We start from the raw sequence: 17,630 nt of genomic DNA, 5'->3' as shown, positions 1-17,630 counted from the left end.
ATGCACAGCCCAGGGTCCCCTCCCTCAGAGACCCACAGCCCATGACGACCTGAGGTCACCATCTGCTACCACATGGGCTGGGTAAGTCGAACTTGCCATGTTGCTGAGGGCGGGGCCTGGGCCCCCAAGCCCAGGCAGTGAGAGCCTACCCTGGCAGCCTCTTGGAAGCCTCTGGAAACTCCCATCGAGTTTCACGTGCCCAGCCCTGGGTCCCACAGGCCTGCGTCGGGAGCATGCTCCTGGGCCCGGAGGCGTCCACTGCCACAGCCTGCCTGGCTACTGGGTGACATCCCAGCCCACCAGGGTGTGAAACCAGGTGATGGGCATGGTCAGCCTGGGCTGTGGCCTCACGGCGGGCATGGGTGGTGAGAATGTGTGTGTGGGACTGTCACCGAGGCAAAGTCCACCCCTGCAGAAGGCCCCAGAGACTAAGGGGGGGCCCTGTTGTGCGTGTGCCCCTCTGTACATCTGAGTGTCGGTGGGCTGGCCATGGGGCGCACAGGTGGAGCAGCCCCTAGCGAGGGGGACAACACCTGTTCTCGGACCACAGAGGATGCGCCCCAGGCACCCTTGATCCTTCCAGAGCACACACAAAATATGGGCTGAAAGCAACATACTAGCATCAGCTCAGACGACAACCCCAAGTAGCCAGATGTGACTCCCAGAAACGAGACCCCGGGATGCCACGGCAGCGGGGCCCACCTGGGGCAGCCCCCAACCCCTGCCCACCTGGGTGCTCAGGCCCCCACCTCCTTCCTGGCACAGCCGGCCTCCCATGCCTGCCTCTCCAGCTCCAGCTGCTGCTTCAGGGCCTTCAGCTCCATCTGGGGGGTGGACGTTAAGAGGCTAGTCAGTACCACCCTGCCCAGACCCCCGGCCAGGCCCAGCACAGCCTCCCGGGCCATAGACCTGGTGCCGGCGCTCCTGCTCCTCCCTGCCCTTCTCAAACTCCGCCCTCAGGGCTCGGGTCAGCGCAGAGCTGCTCTCCTCCAGCTGCTGCCTCAGCTCCTCCAGCTCCGCCCGCTGCCTGTGGCCAGGGAGGAGTCAACAGGTGAGTGGTCATAGAGGAAGGAGTCAGGAATGAGAGAGGTGAGCGGGTGAGGGGTCGGGTGGGAAGGGTCCCTGGGAGAGGGCGTGGTGCCCCCGGGCGGCACCTGGCTGCCTGCTGGCCCAGTCGTTCCCTCTCCTCGGCCACCTCGCTGTACAGCCGCTGCCGTTGCTGCTGCAGCGCCCACTGCTCCTGCTCCAGGTGCTGCTGGAACCTGCGGGATGGTCAGGACTGACTTTTGGGGGGTAGGGATGGGCAGTCCCAGGATCCACCCACCGCAGGGGCACAGGCCAACCACCGACCTGATTCAGAGCTCACGAGCAGCCCTCTGGGGCCCTGTCTGGAACCGGCCCCTCCCCCTCGGCAGCTGAGGCCCCTCAAAGCCACCGCCTGGGGCCAGGCAAAGCCACGAGGACCTTGCCCATCAGCCAAGCTCCGTAATTCCCTGAGCTCCAGGCCCTCGTGGCACTTTGGGAAGTGGCCATGGAGCCGCGTCTGGGCTCCCTTTTCCCTCAGCCTTTGTGCCGGCCTCACCCTGTTCAGCGTTGCCCCATGAGTATGGAGGGCGGGAGGCAGGTGCCTGGTGTGGCCTTATCCACCTCCCCTGCCTCCGGCCTGAGGGAGCCAGGTGCCTGGCTCCGTGACCTGAGTAAGCTCGTGCCAGGGCCTCGTCCTGACCCCACCTTCGGGGAGAGACTGGGGGACCAGCCAAGCTGCATCTGGGGTGGACCAGCCGTGACAGGCAGCAAGGCAGACAGGAGTAGGTGGCTTCCAGGCTCTGTTCTGGTGGCGCAGACAGTGTGGGAGGGGCTGCCACTGGTCCCTGTGGCCCACAGATCCTGACGACCACTGGGCACGTCCCCGGTCCCCAGGACTCAGGATGCAAGAGCAGGAGTCACCCCTCAGACCCCAGGCCAAAGGAGTGAATGAGAGAGACTGTCCCTGGGCCCCAAGGTCAGAGCTGGAGGGGCCTTGAGGCCGCCTGTCTACGGGTCAGCTGCTCTGGGGCCAGTTCTGAAAGAGTGGACGTCTGGTGGGGGTTCCGAGCCCTAACGTTGGGAAAACACCCCTGCAGAACCTGCAGACCTCGGCGGGCGTGGCCTGCAGACATAAGCCCGAGGACACTGGCCTGGCTGAGGAGGCTGGACCCCTCCAGGGCCAAGTGCCCTGCATCCTCCCTGGATGCTGCACCAAGACCCTCGCCCACCTCTACACGGGAAACCCACTCCGACCTTCGAGGATTCCCCGACTCCCCACCCTGAGGGTCCTGGCCCCACCGGCCTGGGGCCACCACCCACCGCTGCCGAGCACGCTCGCGCTCCTGCTGCCCCAGCGCCTCCTTCTCCCGCTCCAGCTGCTCCCGCAGCTCCTCGGCCTGGCGCAGGCAGCGCTGCGAGGCCCGCTCGTCCGACTGCAGCAGCTCCGCCTCATGAAGGCTCTTGAGCCTCCGCACCTCCTGCTTGTGCCTGGCAATCAGCTTCTGGATCTCAGGCTCCAGGCCTGGGGGCAGGGCACTGGCTAGGGCCATGTCCAGCCGGGTGGGCCCGGGAAGCCCAACCGTGGCACAAGACTGGCCTGTCTCAGGGCCACAGGGGACCCCGCCCACCCAAGGCCTCCTTGGATGCAACCCGAAGCACAGCTGAGTCGAATGCCCAGGAAGTGGGGAAGAGGCCCCCACAGGGCCACAGCGCCTCCCCTAGCCTGCGGGGCTCAGGATTCCCCGAGACTCGGTGCTCCCACTGACGGCTCCCAGGCACCCTGACAGCAGGTGTCCAGAGCAAGAGGACCAGGCCTCAGGGAGCCCTGCACACCACCCAAGGGTCCGAGGCCCCTTGAGACCCCAACACCCACCAGCCTCCTGCCCCATCCCCCTGCCTGCACCTGCCTCTTCCCGTAGCTCACTCTGCTTCCCGTGGCAGGGTCCATGTGCCACAGTCATCCACAAACTCCCGATCTCCCCTAGCCCAACCCTGAGGAAGTGAGGCACTGAGTCCCCTCATTTCAGTCCACTGCCTGGGTGCTGGGGGCCCGGCTAGGCTCCTGTGTGGAGCCCACCTGCCCCTAGGATCACAGCAGAGGCCACAGGGGAGGCCGTGACAGGGGCAGTTGGGGCATGAGTGTTCACCTCTGCCCAGGAAGGTCTCAGACTACATGAATGCCTGAAATTATGGCCCTCTCAAAAGAAGCCCTGGCCGCAGCACCCACCCCACACCTGGCCGGCTCGGGGGAGGGGATGGCCCACCTCGGACAGTGACCTCCTTGATCTTCTTCGTTTTCTCACTGATCCACTTCTCCCGGCGGACTTTCTCAGTGGCACTCATTAGTTCTTTGAGTTTTTTAATCTCCTGTGAGCAGGAGAATAGGTCAGGAAGAAATGATGCGAAGACACCCCCATCCCTTTGCCACCCTAAGGGCACAGGCAGGGCTGGGCTTCCAAGTCCACCAGCACAAGGCTGGGGCTCGTGGGTAGGTGTGCTGCCCCGAGACACACACGCCGGCTCCAGAGAGCCACGGCTGCTCTCCCCAGCGCCGGGGGCCAGGCTGGAGGCCCAGGCCCACCCAGTCACACACCTTAGTGGCCTGAGAAATGGGAGGGCAGCCATCAGCCTGCAGAAGCCCTGCCCCAGAGAGGAGTGCTACTGCCTGTCGGGATGGCCCCAGAGCCTGCATTCTTCCACATGACCGGCAGTCCTCAACTCCAGCTGTCAGCCACGGTCACGTGCAGGGATTTTAAAATGCCAGTGCCAAGCCCACTCCAGAGCCTGGGCTCGGGACCATCACTGCCCAAGCTGGTAGGAGGTATAGCCAGGGAGGCTGAGGCCCCCAGGGAGCCCCACACGGTGCTGCACTGATACCTGGTCAGTAGAGAGAGCAGGTCCCGTGGCCCAAGGACCTGGCAGTGGGGCAGGCCAGGCAGACTCCTGGGTCCACGGCGACCGTGCTGTGGCCGGGGAGGGACTGTGCGTCCACATCTGTGACAGCAGGTCCACGGCCCTGCCCCAGAGCCTGGCAGCTAGAGAGGCAGGAGTGGACTAGCTCGGTGCCACGGTGCTCCCCCAGACAGCCCCACCCACTGCTGTGGCCCTGACACTCTGAGGCAGGAATGAGAACTCGGAGTCCAACCCTGTTCTGGGAGCTGTGCCGGCAGAGCCTGGCCTGTGAGCCTGGCCTGGGACGCTGTGCAATGGGTAGCAAAGCCTCACCAGCTCGTGCTGCGCCTGCACCTGGGCCACACGCTCAGTGCATCGCCGGTCCTCCTGCTTCAGCTCGGCCACCACAGCCTCGCACTTTTCACTCAGGACCTTCTTGTCTTCGATCAGCTGTGTTGGGGACCAGAGGTGAGGTGGCTGCACCAAGGCCCCAGCCTAGCAGGATCCCTGATGGAGGAGATCCTCCCAGCCTCCGAGGGAGGCTAAGAGCAGCCCTCCCCTGGGGCTGCCCCTCCTAGGTTTGTGGATGGACCCTGGGGCCAGTGGGAGGGCATGTGTGCAAACACGGGCCCAGGCCTGCATCCGCCGTCCTGTCCTCAGCTGGGGGACCCAGAAAATGTCAGAGAAGCCCCAGCCCACCCCTGCAGTGATGTCAGGGTCTTCCTAGGATGAGGGTAGCTTTGTCGTGCCCATCACCCAGCCCCGGAGGAGGCCCACTGTCTGCCAAAGGGTGTTAGGACCACACCAGCCTCACTGCAGGCCCCAGGCCAGACCCCAGGTCAGGACACACCTGTGATGACCACCAAGCAGCCCTTGGAGGCCCCTATTCTCACGGACCCCAGATCTAGAGTTCTCTCCAGAATAGGATCCGACCAGGGCTGCGACTGAGCCGAGGGGCCGGCGGGACACCCCTACTACCCTTACTCGGGGCAGCTCTGGGTAAAGACAGGAGTGTCCTTTCCAGGGCATGGATGGCTGGGAACGGCATGGGAAAGGCTTGGAATGCATCCAGCAGATACCTGTGTGACCTCCAACACAGGAAGAAGCTCACCGGCAAAGGGAAGCCCCTGACTCTGGAAGTCTCCATGAGCCACGAGCTGGGTCCGGGCCTCTGCGGTCCCCAGGCCGCTCACCTGGTCGATGAAGGCCAAGTGCCGCTGGATGGTGGCCTCGTAGTGCTCCCTCTGCCGCTGCAGCTGCCGGCTCAGTGCCTTCTCTGTCTCCTTGACCCGCCGGACCGTGAGGTCTCGCTGCTGCGCCTGCAGGGTGTGGGCAGAGGAGGGAGGCGCTGGGACCAGTGGGCCCGGCCTCGGCAGGTAGGAGGCTAGGAGGGCCTAGGATTAGCTGTGCCCGCAGCGTTACCAGCGCTCTCTGCAGCAGCAGCATGGCCTGCTTCTTCTCCTCCACCTCCAGCTTCAGCCGCATCACAGACGTGCTCACCTCGGACCCCAGCTCCAGCGGCCCGGGCCCCGCCTCCAGCACCCACCCCTGCAGACACAGCCGAGCGTCAGGCAGCAGTGGCAGAGGACAGGGAGGCAGCCAAGGACCTGACTCGATGCCCCTGCAGCCCTGCCCTCCGGGGACAGAGGGGCTGCTGCACACGGGAGCCCGTGGGAAGCCGGAGGGCAGGCGGCAGGCGGCAGGCGGCCCGGCAGAGGCCGTTTCATTGCTCAGTACAGGAAATGGGGGCCATGGCCTCAGGAATAAAACACAAACCATTTAAAAAGTTCTATGCTTCCCAGCTTCCTGCCCTGTGACAATGAGTTCACGTCACTGCTCCATCTAGCCTGGCCGCTGGTGTTCACCAAGGACAAACCGATGGGTGGCCCAGAGGACAGCAAGGCTCCAGAGGCCTGAACTGTCCACACACACAGGCTCGTGGGGGCGGCTCAGGGCAGCGGGGAGGTGGGTGCAGTTTGGGGAATGTGGGCCCTGCCACCTCCACCCTGAGAGAGTCCCGTGGTGGGGGCTGCACAACTGGGTGGGTACATGGTGAGGGACCACCTCCTGCTGGGGACCAGGTCAGGGCTGGCGAGGGACCTCCTCCCCCCGGGGCCAGGTGGGAGTGGGCAAGGGGCGACCTCCTGCTGGGGGTCTGGCTGGTCCTGCCCAGACTTCTCCATCTCGTCCAAGAAGCTCATGATGCTTTGTAGCTTGGCCTCTGAGAGCAGCGTCCCATCCTCAGCGGGTTCGGGGAACGCACTGAGTTTTCCAAATTTCTCCAGGTTGTCAGCTGTCAGAGAGCTGGCATCGTCCTCCTGTGGGACAGGAGACCAGCATCGGGGGCTGTCAGGGTAGCCTGAGGACTGGGGGTCCCCAGGGACAGAGGTGGCAGCTGAGGCTGGGCTCTGGGAGGGAGGGTCGTGACCAAAGCAAGAAAGAGCCCATGGCACCCCCATTTTCCCAACCCCTACAGCCACCGCATGCTCTGTGTGGATGGCACGAGTGGACAGACTGGGCAGGGCGGGGCGCACACCACGGTCACCTCGCTGGCCCAGGCGTATCTGCCCCTGTGATGGGCCCTGGGGCGGGGCAGCGGCTCCGGCTCCTTCTCCAGCAGCTGCAGCGTGTGCAGCAGCTCCTCCAGGGGCCCCCTGGATTTGGCGCTGCCCCTGCTTGGGGCCACCGTCTCCAGCTTGTCCCCAGCTGCATCCTGAGCGAGAACATCCTGCAAAAGAGCAGGGAGACAGATGCAGCAAGGCGCAGAGCGGGGAGACAGATGCGGCAAGGCGCAGAGCAGGGAGACAGATGCAGCAAGACGCACAGCCCCGAAGGTGCTGCGGGAGCTCCCCAGTCCCAACATTCAGCCTCTGGAAGGTGAGGCCAGGGCTCAGACCTTCCCACCCAGTCTCTGCAGCTGCTCAAAGCAGCTCCAGCCACCAGGGACTCCTCCCAGCACCCCACTCCAGGAAAACAGGCTGTGCAGCCACCTGGCCCCACCACTGAGCAGCCTGGGAGCCTTGGCTGTCACATCACCCCTCGGAGCCAGAAGCTCTTCTTCTGTAGATGAGGATGCAGGGCCCCCACCCCAGGACATCTGTAAAAACCCAACAGGTCCACCCCAGCAAAGGCTCCCCTCGGGGTAGCCAGCACCGTGCATCAGAACAAGAAGACCCCTCCTGGGTGGCCTCTCCGGGCGTAAGTGGCCCCTAGAGCAGAGGAGGGGCTGGGACAAGCTCAGCTCAGGACACCCCTGGCACAGATGCAGCCCTTAAAGCCAAAAACCACGAGGGAGGGAAGGACAGCTGTGCCCAGACCTGCGTCCTGTCCTCTGGAGGCTGCTGTGGTTCTGGGGATGAGCTGGAGGTGGGCAGGCAGCAGTCTCCAGGGCCTGCAGCAGGGAGGCCGGTACCTGCACAGCAGAACACAGCATCATCCCACAGAGAACATCCTGGGGCGGGCAGCGACTCTGGAGGCACCCCTGGGAAGGAGCCAGGCATGGGGGAGGCGGAGGCGACCCCAGAAGCAGAGGAGCTGCCAGGGAGCCATGGCCTTTTAGGTGTGGAGCTGTGGAGGATGAGTGCCACCCCACCCTTCCAGGCCTTCTGCTCTGTAGGGCCCCTATGTCCAGGACCACTTGTTTATCAAGGTCTCGGCACCCTCATCAGGTCAGCTGGAGGCCAAGGCCCCTAACTCCGAGGACTGGGGCTGCCAACACGGGCAGCAGCACGGGAGGCTGAGGGGAGGTCCACAGGGGCTGCACCTCCTTCCCGGCTGCAGCCCACCCCACCTCCACGGGCACAGAGCCACTCTCACCAGCATTGTTGGCCTTGAGGGCCTGGTGGGCAGTGTCGCCTGGTGTGGGGGACAGCTCCTGAGCAGGCCGCCGCGTCCCTGGTACTCTGGTCTCCCTGGGATTCTCAGGCGGCCCACGCTCAGCTGTGATCGCCTTCTGGGCTCTCAGGGCTCGTTTCTGTTGCAGCTCCTGCAGTGGGAGCATCGCTGAGCACTGCCCCCGGGAGAGAACGACCCCAGGCTCCCCAGCCACGCTGCCCTGAGGCTCAGTGTCCCGGGGCCCAGGGAGCCCTAGCATTGGCCCCATGGTCAGGCCTGGGCCATGGTACTGCTCAGAGGTCCCTGCGCAGTCAGCCCGGGCACCTGAATGGCCGCTCGCCTGGCTTGGCGTGCCTTCTCTTCCCGGGCCTTCCTTCTGGCTGCCTCTTTCTGCTGGTGCAGGTCCAGGAGGGTCCCCTCGCCTGGCCGCTGACGCTGCTCCTGCCAAAGAAGCTGGTGCCACATGGTGTATACATCGGGAAGACAGAATCTAGACCTAGACCAGAGGCTTCCCCACAATGCCCCAGAGTCCCCTAGAGTTCGTGGAATCTCAGGGCCAGCAGGGAAGGTGAAACCCCACTAGGACCTTGAACCTGCCATTTCTCTGCTCTACAGAGGACGAGCCCTGCGTCACAGGTGGCCAACAGTTCCGGCACAGGGGAGACAGCTCATGCCCACGGAGTGTCCTCCGGAGACCCTCCAGCCTGGGACGGACCCAGCAGGCATTTCCTGACACCTAGACCCTGACGACCGCCAGTGAGGACCACCCTGCCCGTCCGCAGGGACCCAGCGTCAAGAAGGATGCTGCACCCAGAGACAGGACCCACGGGCAATCCTAGGCTTTGATTCCACCTGTCCCAGAAACTCAGAGCCCTGGGATTCTGGGCCAGACCCCCTGGGGGAGCATGGAGTGACTGAGGCGCCCACACTGACCTCCCTCTTGGCCTGCAGCAGGTGCTCCAGGCGGGCAGCTCCCACTCGGCGCCGCTGCACCTGGTGGCGGTACCAGCGCTGGATGGTGACAGCGGCCTGGTTCACCTGGTGGATAAACCTGCCCAGAGAGAAGGGCTCAGGGCCCAGACCAAGCCAGCGCCCTGGCAGGAGCCAGCTGGTTGCTGGTGAAAGGTCCAGCTGGGGAAGAGAGAAGCCGGCGGCTGCACACAAGTAGCCCTTTTCACATGGCAGGACCAGCCCGCCTGGACCAGCTCCGCTAAAACCCAAAACCTTCCTCCTGGTAAGGTGTCCAGGGGAGAGGAAACGTCTATCCACGCAGGCCTGTGTGGCCTTATTTACAACCGCCAGGAAGTGGGAATGGTTCAGATGCCCATGACCTGACTACGGTGTGAACACTGGATGGCAGGACCCTGCTCACAGGCAACAGGCCCGGGACTCAGGCCAGTGCAGGCCACAGGCCGTGGCTCCACAGAGGGTGGTCGGAACAGGCAGGGCTATGAGGGAACAGACTGGTGGCTGCTGGCATCAGGGCCAGGAAGGAGCTCGAGGGAAGCCTGGAGGTGCTGGGCCGTTTCCTTATCTTGGTCCACTGTGTCCACAGACAGCACTATACACCCTGGTGGAAGCTCATGGAACTGCACACTTACAATGGGCACCTTTTATTATATACAAATGATACTGAATAAAACTGATTAAACAAAAAAAAAAAATCCTTCACCTTGGCTCTCGGGACCATGTGTGGATTCTCTCAGCAAAGGCATTAACAGAGAACCCAGAACGTGTGAGCCCTAGCTCGGGGGCGGTCTGCCCCAGGCAGAAGTAGGGGGCTTTGAGGAGCCACGGGCTTCTGGTCCCCCTTCCCTCATGCCACCCACTGCGTCTATAGGCCTGGTCTCCCTAGCCCTAACTGGGCGGCAGGGTGGGTGACGGCTTCGCCAGGGGGAGGCTCCGAAAGTCCAGGCAGGGAGGTACCCCCGCGACTCTCCTGACCAGGAATGACCGTCATGGTCACAGGAGGCTCTGCCCACATCCCCTCCAGCTCCCCAGGGGCAAGTGGCAGGGACGCAGCCCCCAACAGTCAACGTCACAGGAGGCTCCGCCCACAGCCCCTTGAGCTTTGGGTGTTGTTGGCTTTTTTCAGTTCTGTATCTTCTTTGCCTTTAATGTTGTTTTAAGTAACAGTTTTACTGAGGTACAATTTTCATACTACAAAATCTACCCATTTTCAGTGTACAAGTCAATGATTTTTAGCAAATCTAGAGTTGTGTGACCATCAGCACAGTGCAGTTCTGGAATGTTCCACTGCCCCTGGAGGAGCCCTCTCTGCCACCCCTACACCTGCCTTCTACTTCCTCTGATAAACCTGCCTTTGCTTGGTGTTTTATGTAAACAAAATCATGCCACATGGGGTCTGCTCAGTCTCAATATTTTAAAGCAACCATTGAATGCAAATTTCTATCCTCGGAGGTGTGAGCCCCCAAGACCCTGACGCCTGCCCACCCCTGTGTTCTGGCCTCAGGCTCCCCACCGCCCCAAGAACGGTCACCTCTCAGCCTCCTCCTCTGTCACCTCCTTCCGCCTGGGCAGGCCCGTGGTGCCCCCAGCGTTGTTCTGGGCCGAGTGGCTGGCACTAGAGACATTCTTTGGTGGCTTCCCGAAGCCACTGCTCTCGCTGCCCTCGCAGGTGGCTGCCTTGATGATGTTGCTGACAGGAAAGAAGCAAAGAGCCTCGTCTCACCACCCGGGGGAACGGCTCTGCCCACAGGCCGCAGGTGCCTGCTCCCAGCAGTCCCAGGACTGAGCCTGGAAGGGGTGCTGGCAGGCCGGCCGCCAGGGCAGAGGGGGACAGCGGCAGGTGTGAGGCCAGCTCTCCCATGCCACATCCTGGCCTCTGGACCACCTGTGCCCTGACAAGGTCCCACTCACTGGTACCCAGGATAATGAGCTCTTTGCATTTAAAAAGTTCTCACTAAAGTTACATTGGGAGGCTGGGTGTGGTGGCCCACACCTGTAATCCCAGCACTCTGGGAGGCCAAGGCAGGCAGATTACCTGAGGTCAGAAGTTCGAGACCAGCCTGGCCAACATGGTGAAAACCTGTCTCTACTAAAAATACAAAAAAATTAGCCGGGTATGGTGGCGGGCACCTGTACTCCCAGCTACTCGGGAGGCTGAGGCAGGAGAATCACTTGAACCTGGGAGGCAGAATTTGCAGTCAGCCAAGATCATGCCATTGCATTCCAGCCTGGGCAACAAGAACGAAACTCCGTCTCAAAAAAAAAAAAAAAAATTCCATTGAGAAAGTTCCCAAAAGTCACAGGAGTCCAGAGCCTGAGGGACACTTGAGAGACCCCAAGGCCATCCCCAATCCCAGCAAGACCGTGAGGTGGTGGACTTGGGGGCTCCTCTGCTCCGCTCAGCCCACCACTGCTGTGACGCCTTCTGGGCTCTGGACAAGCCCTGGTTTCCTCCTGGGGGCCCCACCCCAGGGTGAGCCCCGGACCTCCCTGTGCCGCCACATCTGGGTTGTTTTCTGTCTGTGGGAAGCTGCCGACCCAAGGACAGCAGAGGGTGGTGGACTCGGATGGGGGCCCGGTTCGCGGCTGCTCCACGCGGTTTTATGTGCACTGACCATGTGCCCTGGCCGAGGTCGGACCCCGTGTGCACTGACCGTGTGCCCTGGCTGAGGTCAGACCCCGTGTGCACTGACTGCATGCCCTGGCTGAGGTCGGACCCCGTGTGCACTGACTGCGTGCCCTGGCTGAGGTCGGACCCCGCAGCCCCGCGGCCTCCCCGGAAGACCTTACTTGAGGGAGGGGGCAGTCTGGTTGGAGCTCTTGAGCGGGGGTGCCCTCTCCGAGGGGGTGTAGCGGTTGTGCACCATGGTGGTGACGCAGTTGCCCATGGCTCCCTTGTTGCTCCTGCCAGGCCGGAAGAGAGACAGGAATGGTCAGGCCTCCAGAGGGGACGCCTGAGATCTCAGAGCCACACTCGCAACACGGGCTGGGCGGGGACAGAGGCCTTCAGTGCTTGCCACGTTCTGGCAGCAGCGTCGTCCAGTGTCCCCAGGCCCCTTCCACAGCCTGCGCCCTGATGATGGGGTCCCTCCCAGGATAGGAAAGCTCAACCTAGGGGCTCCCACGGGGCAGGGGATAGAATCAAGGTGTGAACGCCAGATGTACCCTAGACAGGGGGAGCCGCTGAGGCCAGCAGCTCACAATCAGCTTCCGGAGCAGACTCACAGAAGCGAGCCCCATCCCACACAATGGACGGAAGCCACGCTCCACCTCTGCCCTCCACAGACCCACAGGACGGAAGCCACGCTCCGCCTCTGCCCTCCACAGACCCACAGGACGGAAGCCACGCTCCGCCTCTGCCCCTCCACAGACCCACGGGACGGAAGCCGCGCTCCGCCTCTGCCCTCCACAGACCCACGGGACGGAAGCCGCGCTCCGCCTCTGCCCTCCACAGACCCACGGGACGGAAGCCGCGCTCCGCCTCTGCCCTCCACAGACCCACGGGACGGAAGCCGCGCTCCGCCTCTGCCCTCCACAGACCCACGGGACGGAAGCCACGCTCCGCCTCTGCCCCTCCACAGACCCACGGGACGGAAGCCACGCTCCGCCTCTGCCCTCCACAGCCCCACAGGATGGAAGCCACGCTCTGCCTCTACCCCCCCACAGACCCACAGGAAGGAGCGGGGACAGGACCAATACCGAGGCTGACAGGTGGGATGGGGAGACTGCAGGAAAGGGGCATCTGCAGACCCGGAGGATTAGAAAAAGAAGGGCCAGCAGAGAGCAACTGGCACGCAAGGGAGGGTCCAGGCATTGTGGGGAGGGCGGGCGAGCAGCTGGCAGGTCCCATACCCCCAGGGAGGCACACGGTTCTCCCACAGGCATGGACAGGCTCTGAGGCAAAGGGGACAATTTGGCTGCTTGGCAAAGCCCCTTCCTCACTTGTGTCACTAGCATCCACCCTGCCCTCCCCAACTGGCCCTGCGGGTGGGGCAGAAGTGGGAGATTCACCCAGGACAGATGCTGCCACCCCTCCCCAGCAGTGCAACTGGGCAGCCAGGACTCGAACCCTGGGGCGGGCTGGGGGTTTGTCTCTGGAGAGACTCAGCCTGCGACAAGGGTCCCACAGACACTAGTAGGTGGGGATACCCGACAATGCCCTGCTCTCTGCGCAAGTGCCCCGAGGTGAAGCCACCAGGCGACAGGCTTCCAGCTCACTCCTAGGACCTCCCTTTTAACAAGAACCACCAAGACATCTGGGCAAAGACCAACATGTCAGAGGCCCAAAACCAAACCAACAGAACGTGATGGGAATGAGGGCAAGCAGAGAGTAGAGCACTGCACGAAACCTGTGCTTGGCACCAGCCTGCACCCGGCACCAGCCTGGCCTGCACCCGGCACCAGCCCGCACCTGCACCGGCCCGCACTGGGCACCAGCCCACACCCAGCACCAGCCCGCACCTGCACCGGCCCGCACTGGGCACCAGCCCACACCCGGCACCAGCCTGGCCTGCACCCGGCACCAGCCCGCACCTGCACCGGCCCACACTGGGCACCACCCCACACCCGGCACCAGCCTGGCCTGCACCCGGCACCAGCCCGCACCTGCACCGGCCCACACTGGGCACCAGCCCACACCCGGCACCAGCCTGGCCTGCACCCGGCACCAGCCCGCACCTGCACCGGCCCGCACTGGGCACCAGCCCACACCCGGCACCAGCCTGGCCTGCACCCGGCACCAGCCCGCACCTGCACCGGCCCGCACTGGGCACCAGCCCACACCCGGCACCAGCCTGGCCTGCACCCGGCACCAGCCCGCACCTGCACCGGCCCGCACTGGGCACCAGCCCACACCCGGCACCAGCCTGGCCTGCACCCGGCACCAGCCCGCACCTGCACCGGCCCGCACTGGGCACCAGCCCACACCCGGCACCAGCCTGGCCTGCACCCGGCACCAGCCCGCACCTGCACCGGCCCGCACTGGGCACCAGCCCACACCCGGCACCAGCCTGGCCTGCACCCGGCACCAGCCCGCACCTGCACCGGCCCGCACTGGGCACCAGCCCACACCCGGCACCAGCCTGGCCTGCACCCGGCACCAGCCCGCACCTGCACCGGCCCGCACTGGGCACCAGCCCACACCCGGCACCAGCCTGGCCTGCACCCGGCACCAGCCCGCACCTGCACCGGCCCGCACTGGGCACCAGCCCACACCCGGCACCAGCCTGGCCTGCACCTGGCACCAGCCCGCACTCACAAACGTTCAACAGCTGGTTCTCAGAGCGGGGCTCATTTGCCAATTTGGGTGGTGTGAATATTCCTACCAGGACTGAGTTTGAGCTGCTCTGCTCAGGAATGAGCAGCATGTCATGTATTCATAAATGTTTTCAAGAAAACTCTAGATGGCCGGGGTGGTGGCTCACGCCTGTAATCCCAGCACTTTGGGAGGCCGAGAGGGGCGGATCATGAGGTCAGGAGTTCAAGACCATCCTGGCCAACATAGTGAAACCCCGTCTCTACTAAAAATACAAAAATTAGCTGGGCATGGTGGCGCACGCCTGTAGTCCCAGCTACCCAGGAGGTTGAGGTAGGAGAATTGCTGGAACCCAGGAAGCGGAGGTTGCAGTGAGCCAAGATCACACGCCACTGCACTCCAGCTTGGGCGACAGAGCGAGACTTCGTCTCAAAAACAACAAACAGACAAAAACACCAGAAGAAATAGCTTGAAAAGATGCTGCTCCTGGGGAGTAGGAGCCACGAGTGGGAGGGGCAGCGGGGTGAGTGGGAGGGGCAGCGGGGTAGGGGCAGGAGGGGCAGCGGAGGGGGGGGTAGGAGAGGCAGCAGTGAGTGGGAAGGAGGGGCACCACATTTTAAGCCTATGGTGCTGTTTGACATTTTGGTTGTGTATGCACATGCAACTCTGATAATACTAAGGTAAATTTTCGGGCCAGGTGTGGGGGCTCACACCTGTAATCCCAGCGCTTTGGGGGAGGCCGAGGAGGGAGGGTTGCTTGAGCCCAGAAGTTTGAGACCAGCCTGGGCAACACAGCAAGACTTCATCTCTACAACAAATTTAAAAATTAGCTAGGAGTGGTGGTGTGCACCTGTGGTCCCAGCTACTCCGAAGGCTGAGCGGGGAGGATCTCTTGAGCCCAGGAGGTAGAGGCTGCAGTGAGCTATGATCGTGGACGCCAGTCAGGGTGACAGATGAGAACTTGTCTCTAACTTAAAAATAAATTAAAAAGCAAGAATTGGGCTGGGTGCGATGCCTGTAATCCCAGCACTTTGGGAGGCCAAGGCGGGTGGATCATGAAGTCAGGAGATCAAGACCATCCCAGGGAACATGGTGAAACCCTGTCTCTACTAAAAAAAATACAAAAATTAGTTGGGCGTGGTGGCACGTGCCCATAATCTCAGCTACTGGGAGGCTGAGGATGGAGAATCGCTTGAACCAGGGAGTCAGAAGTTGCAGTGAGCCGAGATTGCGCCACTGCACTCCAGCCCGGTGACAGAGCAAGATTCCGTCTCAAAAAAAAAAAGAAAAAAGAAAGGCAAGAATTCTTCCTGTGCCAACCCTGGCGAATAACCACACGGTCTCTCCCCTGAGACTATTCCTTTGGCAAAGACTAAATGCCAGAGGAAAAATGTGTCCCCAATCCCTTCCACTCATGGGTCCTCTGAGGCCTAGCCCAAGGAGCCCACACTCTCCTTCAAGGCTCAGAGGCAGCTGCCTGGAGTCCATTTATTTTGGGGCTTCCCTAGGCCCCCTACAAGCCTCCTCGGCCAAGGCCCCTCCCCAGGCCCCACCCTCTCAGCCCCATGTGAGCCTCCCCATGGCCTAAAACGCTGTAAGAGCAAAGCCTGGGCCGAGAGCCCCTTATGTGCAAGATGCCACCTGGCAGCCTCCTGCCTGTGCCCCTGGGAATCAGAGCCATTCTTTCACTCACTCACTCATTCATTCATTCATTCCAAAGCACTCGGAACCAGCCATAAACAAGACAAAGACATACAGTCTCCACTCCAGGAGCCTCCCATTGGTGCACGTCGTGGGCACCTGCACAGGTCGTACCTGTTGTTAGCAGTGAAGTTGGGGGCCAGGGCCACGGTGCATTCTTTCCTCCGCGGGCCCGCCGGTGAGTCAAGGGCACTGGAACTCCGGGCATTGGGTGGCAAGGTGAAGCCCCGGGGCTGGTCATCCTGTCAGACAGCTCAGCCCATGACACCGCCCGCACACACCCAGACACCCCGTCCCTTCCTTGCCTCTCCCACAAACAGGAGGAGCCCCTGACTTCCCACACAGGCAGGTAGATATCCCAGGGTCTGCCATGTGAGATGTAAGCTCAACAGCCTCCCTGCAGTGCCCTTTTGCAAAAGCAGTGAGAACAAATTAGGAACCAGGCCATAATCCCATCGCAGAGACCAGGACGCGTGGCCACACGCACCACCTTACCAGGACGTTCCAGGTGGCTCCCTTCTCGCTGGGGGCTGTGCTCAGGCTGGCCGGCCTCTTTTTCCCACTGGGACTGCCCTCGAAGAGCGTCAGGAAGTCCGTGGGCTCCGCTGGCCTGCGTCAGAGAGAAGGCGGCACACAAGGAAAGAGTCACCAGCCAGGAAGCCGATGCTAGGCACACAGACCAGGCAGGTCCCGCAAGGACAGAGGGGCCGAGGGACTAGCAGCAACTCTGTTTCCAGGCCCAAAGCCCCGATCTGAACACCGTGCCTGGCCAGGGTTCCTCAGTGGAGCTGGGCGTTTCTGTCAGAAGCCCCTGGGAGCTTCATCAGTCACACTGATCACAGCTTCTGGAGACAAGGGACTTTTTTTTTTTTTTCTTTTTTCTTTCTTTCTTTTTTTTTTTTTAAATGTTAGTAGAGACAGGGTTTTGGCTATGTTGCGCAGGCTGGTCTCGAACTCCTGGGCTCAAGAGATCCTCTCACATCGGCCACCCAGAGTGCTGGGATTGCACGTGTGAGCCTGCGCACCCAGCTGCCCGCCGAGGGCCTTAAATACCGTGGCTGCCTCTGCTGTCACCCTCTTCCCTGTGAACAAGGAGCCACACACGCTGCTGCTCAGAGCAGAAGGGGAGCACAGCTGCAAGGCATGGGCGGGTGGCCAATCCCCACTGCCCCATGGGAGGCCACAGCTGCACCAAACACAGCTCATCAGTTGGGATCAAAACCGTGGCCTGGCTGAGGGTGGTGACACACCACACACCACACCACACACCACACACATACACTACACACACCACGTAACACGCCGCACACCACACAAACACACCACACACCATACACACCACACACACAACACACCACACACATACACACACCATACACACCACACACACCACACACTACACACACACCACACACATACACCATACACACCACACACACCACATAACACACACCACACACCACACACACCACACCACACACCACACACATACACTACATACACCACGTAACACGCCGCACACCACACACACACAAACACACCACACATCATACACACCACACACCACACACATACACACACCATACACACCACACACACCACATACCACACACACACCACACACATACACTACATACACCACGTAACACACCACACACCACACACCACACAAACACACCACACATCATACACACCACACACCACACACATACACACCACACACCATACACACCACACACACCACACACACACCACACACACCACACACACCACACACATACACTACATACACCACGTAACACGCTGCACACCACACACCACACACATACACACCACACACCATACACACCACACACCACACACATACACACCACACACCATACACACCACACACACCACACACACACCACACACATACACTACATACACCACGTAACACGCCGCACACCACACA

General features: G+C 62.1%; 1 protein-coding gene across 6 annotated transcripts in view; it reads right to left on the bottom strand.

Moving 5' to 3' along the window:
* Positions 1-17,630, bottom strand: part of CEP131 (centrosomal protein 131) — a 36,624-nt gene that overhangs the window by 1,963 nt on the left and 17,031 nt on the right. For 3 of the 6 annotated variants that reach the window (XM_017879285.1, XM_017879286.1, XM_017879287.1), the window contains exons 4-21: positions 16,172-16,286; positions 15,791-15,918; positions 11,512-11,625; positions 10,253-10,411; positions 8,686-8,803; positions 8,077-8,205; positions 7,735-7,903; positions 7,236-7,330; positions 6,464-6,646; positions 6,060-6,236; positions 5,341-5,466; positions 5,112-5,237; positions 4,252-4,368; positions 3,291-3,393; positions 2,347-2,548; positions 1,155-1,262; positions 910-1,027; positions 750-824 (exon numbers count right to left, since the gene is read on the bottom strand). In XM_017879285.1, coding sequence (XP_017734774.1) covers positions 750-824; positions 910-1,027; positions 1,155-1,262; positions 2,347-2,548; positions 3,291-3,393; positions 4,252-4,368; positions 5,112-5,237; positions 5,341-5,466; positions 6,060-6,236; positions 6,464-6,646; positions 7,236-7,330; positions 7,735-7,903; positions 8,077-8,205; positions 8,686-8,803; positions 10,253-10,411; positions 11,512-11,625; positions 15,791-15,918; positions 16,172-16,286 — 2,362 coding nt within the window. The remainder of the gene's footprint in view (positions 1-749; positions 825-909; positions 1,028-1,154; positions 1,263-2,346; positions 2,549-3,290; positions 3,394-4,251; positions 4,369-5,111; positions 5,238-5,340; positions 5,467-6,059; positions 6,237-6,463; positions 6,647-7,235; positions 7,331-7,734; positions 7,904-8,076; positions 8,206-8,685; positions 8,804-10,252; positions 10,412-11,511; positions 11,626-15,790; positions 15,919-16,171; positions 16,287-17,630) is intronic. The other 3 variants (XM_017879288.1, XM_017879289.1, XM_017879290.1) reach the window with 2 other exon arrangements.

The sequence above is a fragment of the Rhinopithecus bieti genome, unplaced genomic scaffold (genome assembly GCF_001698545.2).
Source record: "Rhinopithecus bieti isolate Rb0 unplaced genomic scaffold, ASM169854v2 scaffold_9899, whole genome shotgun sequence".
NCBI lineage: Eukaryota > Metazoa > Chordata > Mammalia > Primates > Cercopithecidae > Rhinopithecus > Rhinopithecus bieti.
The sequence above is the reverse complement of the archived record's forward strand: the minus strand, read 5'-3'. Positions and strand labels throughout refer to the sequence as shown.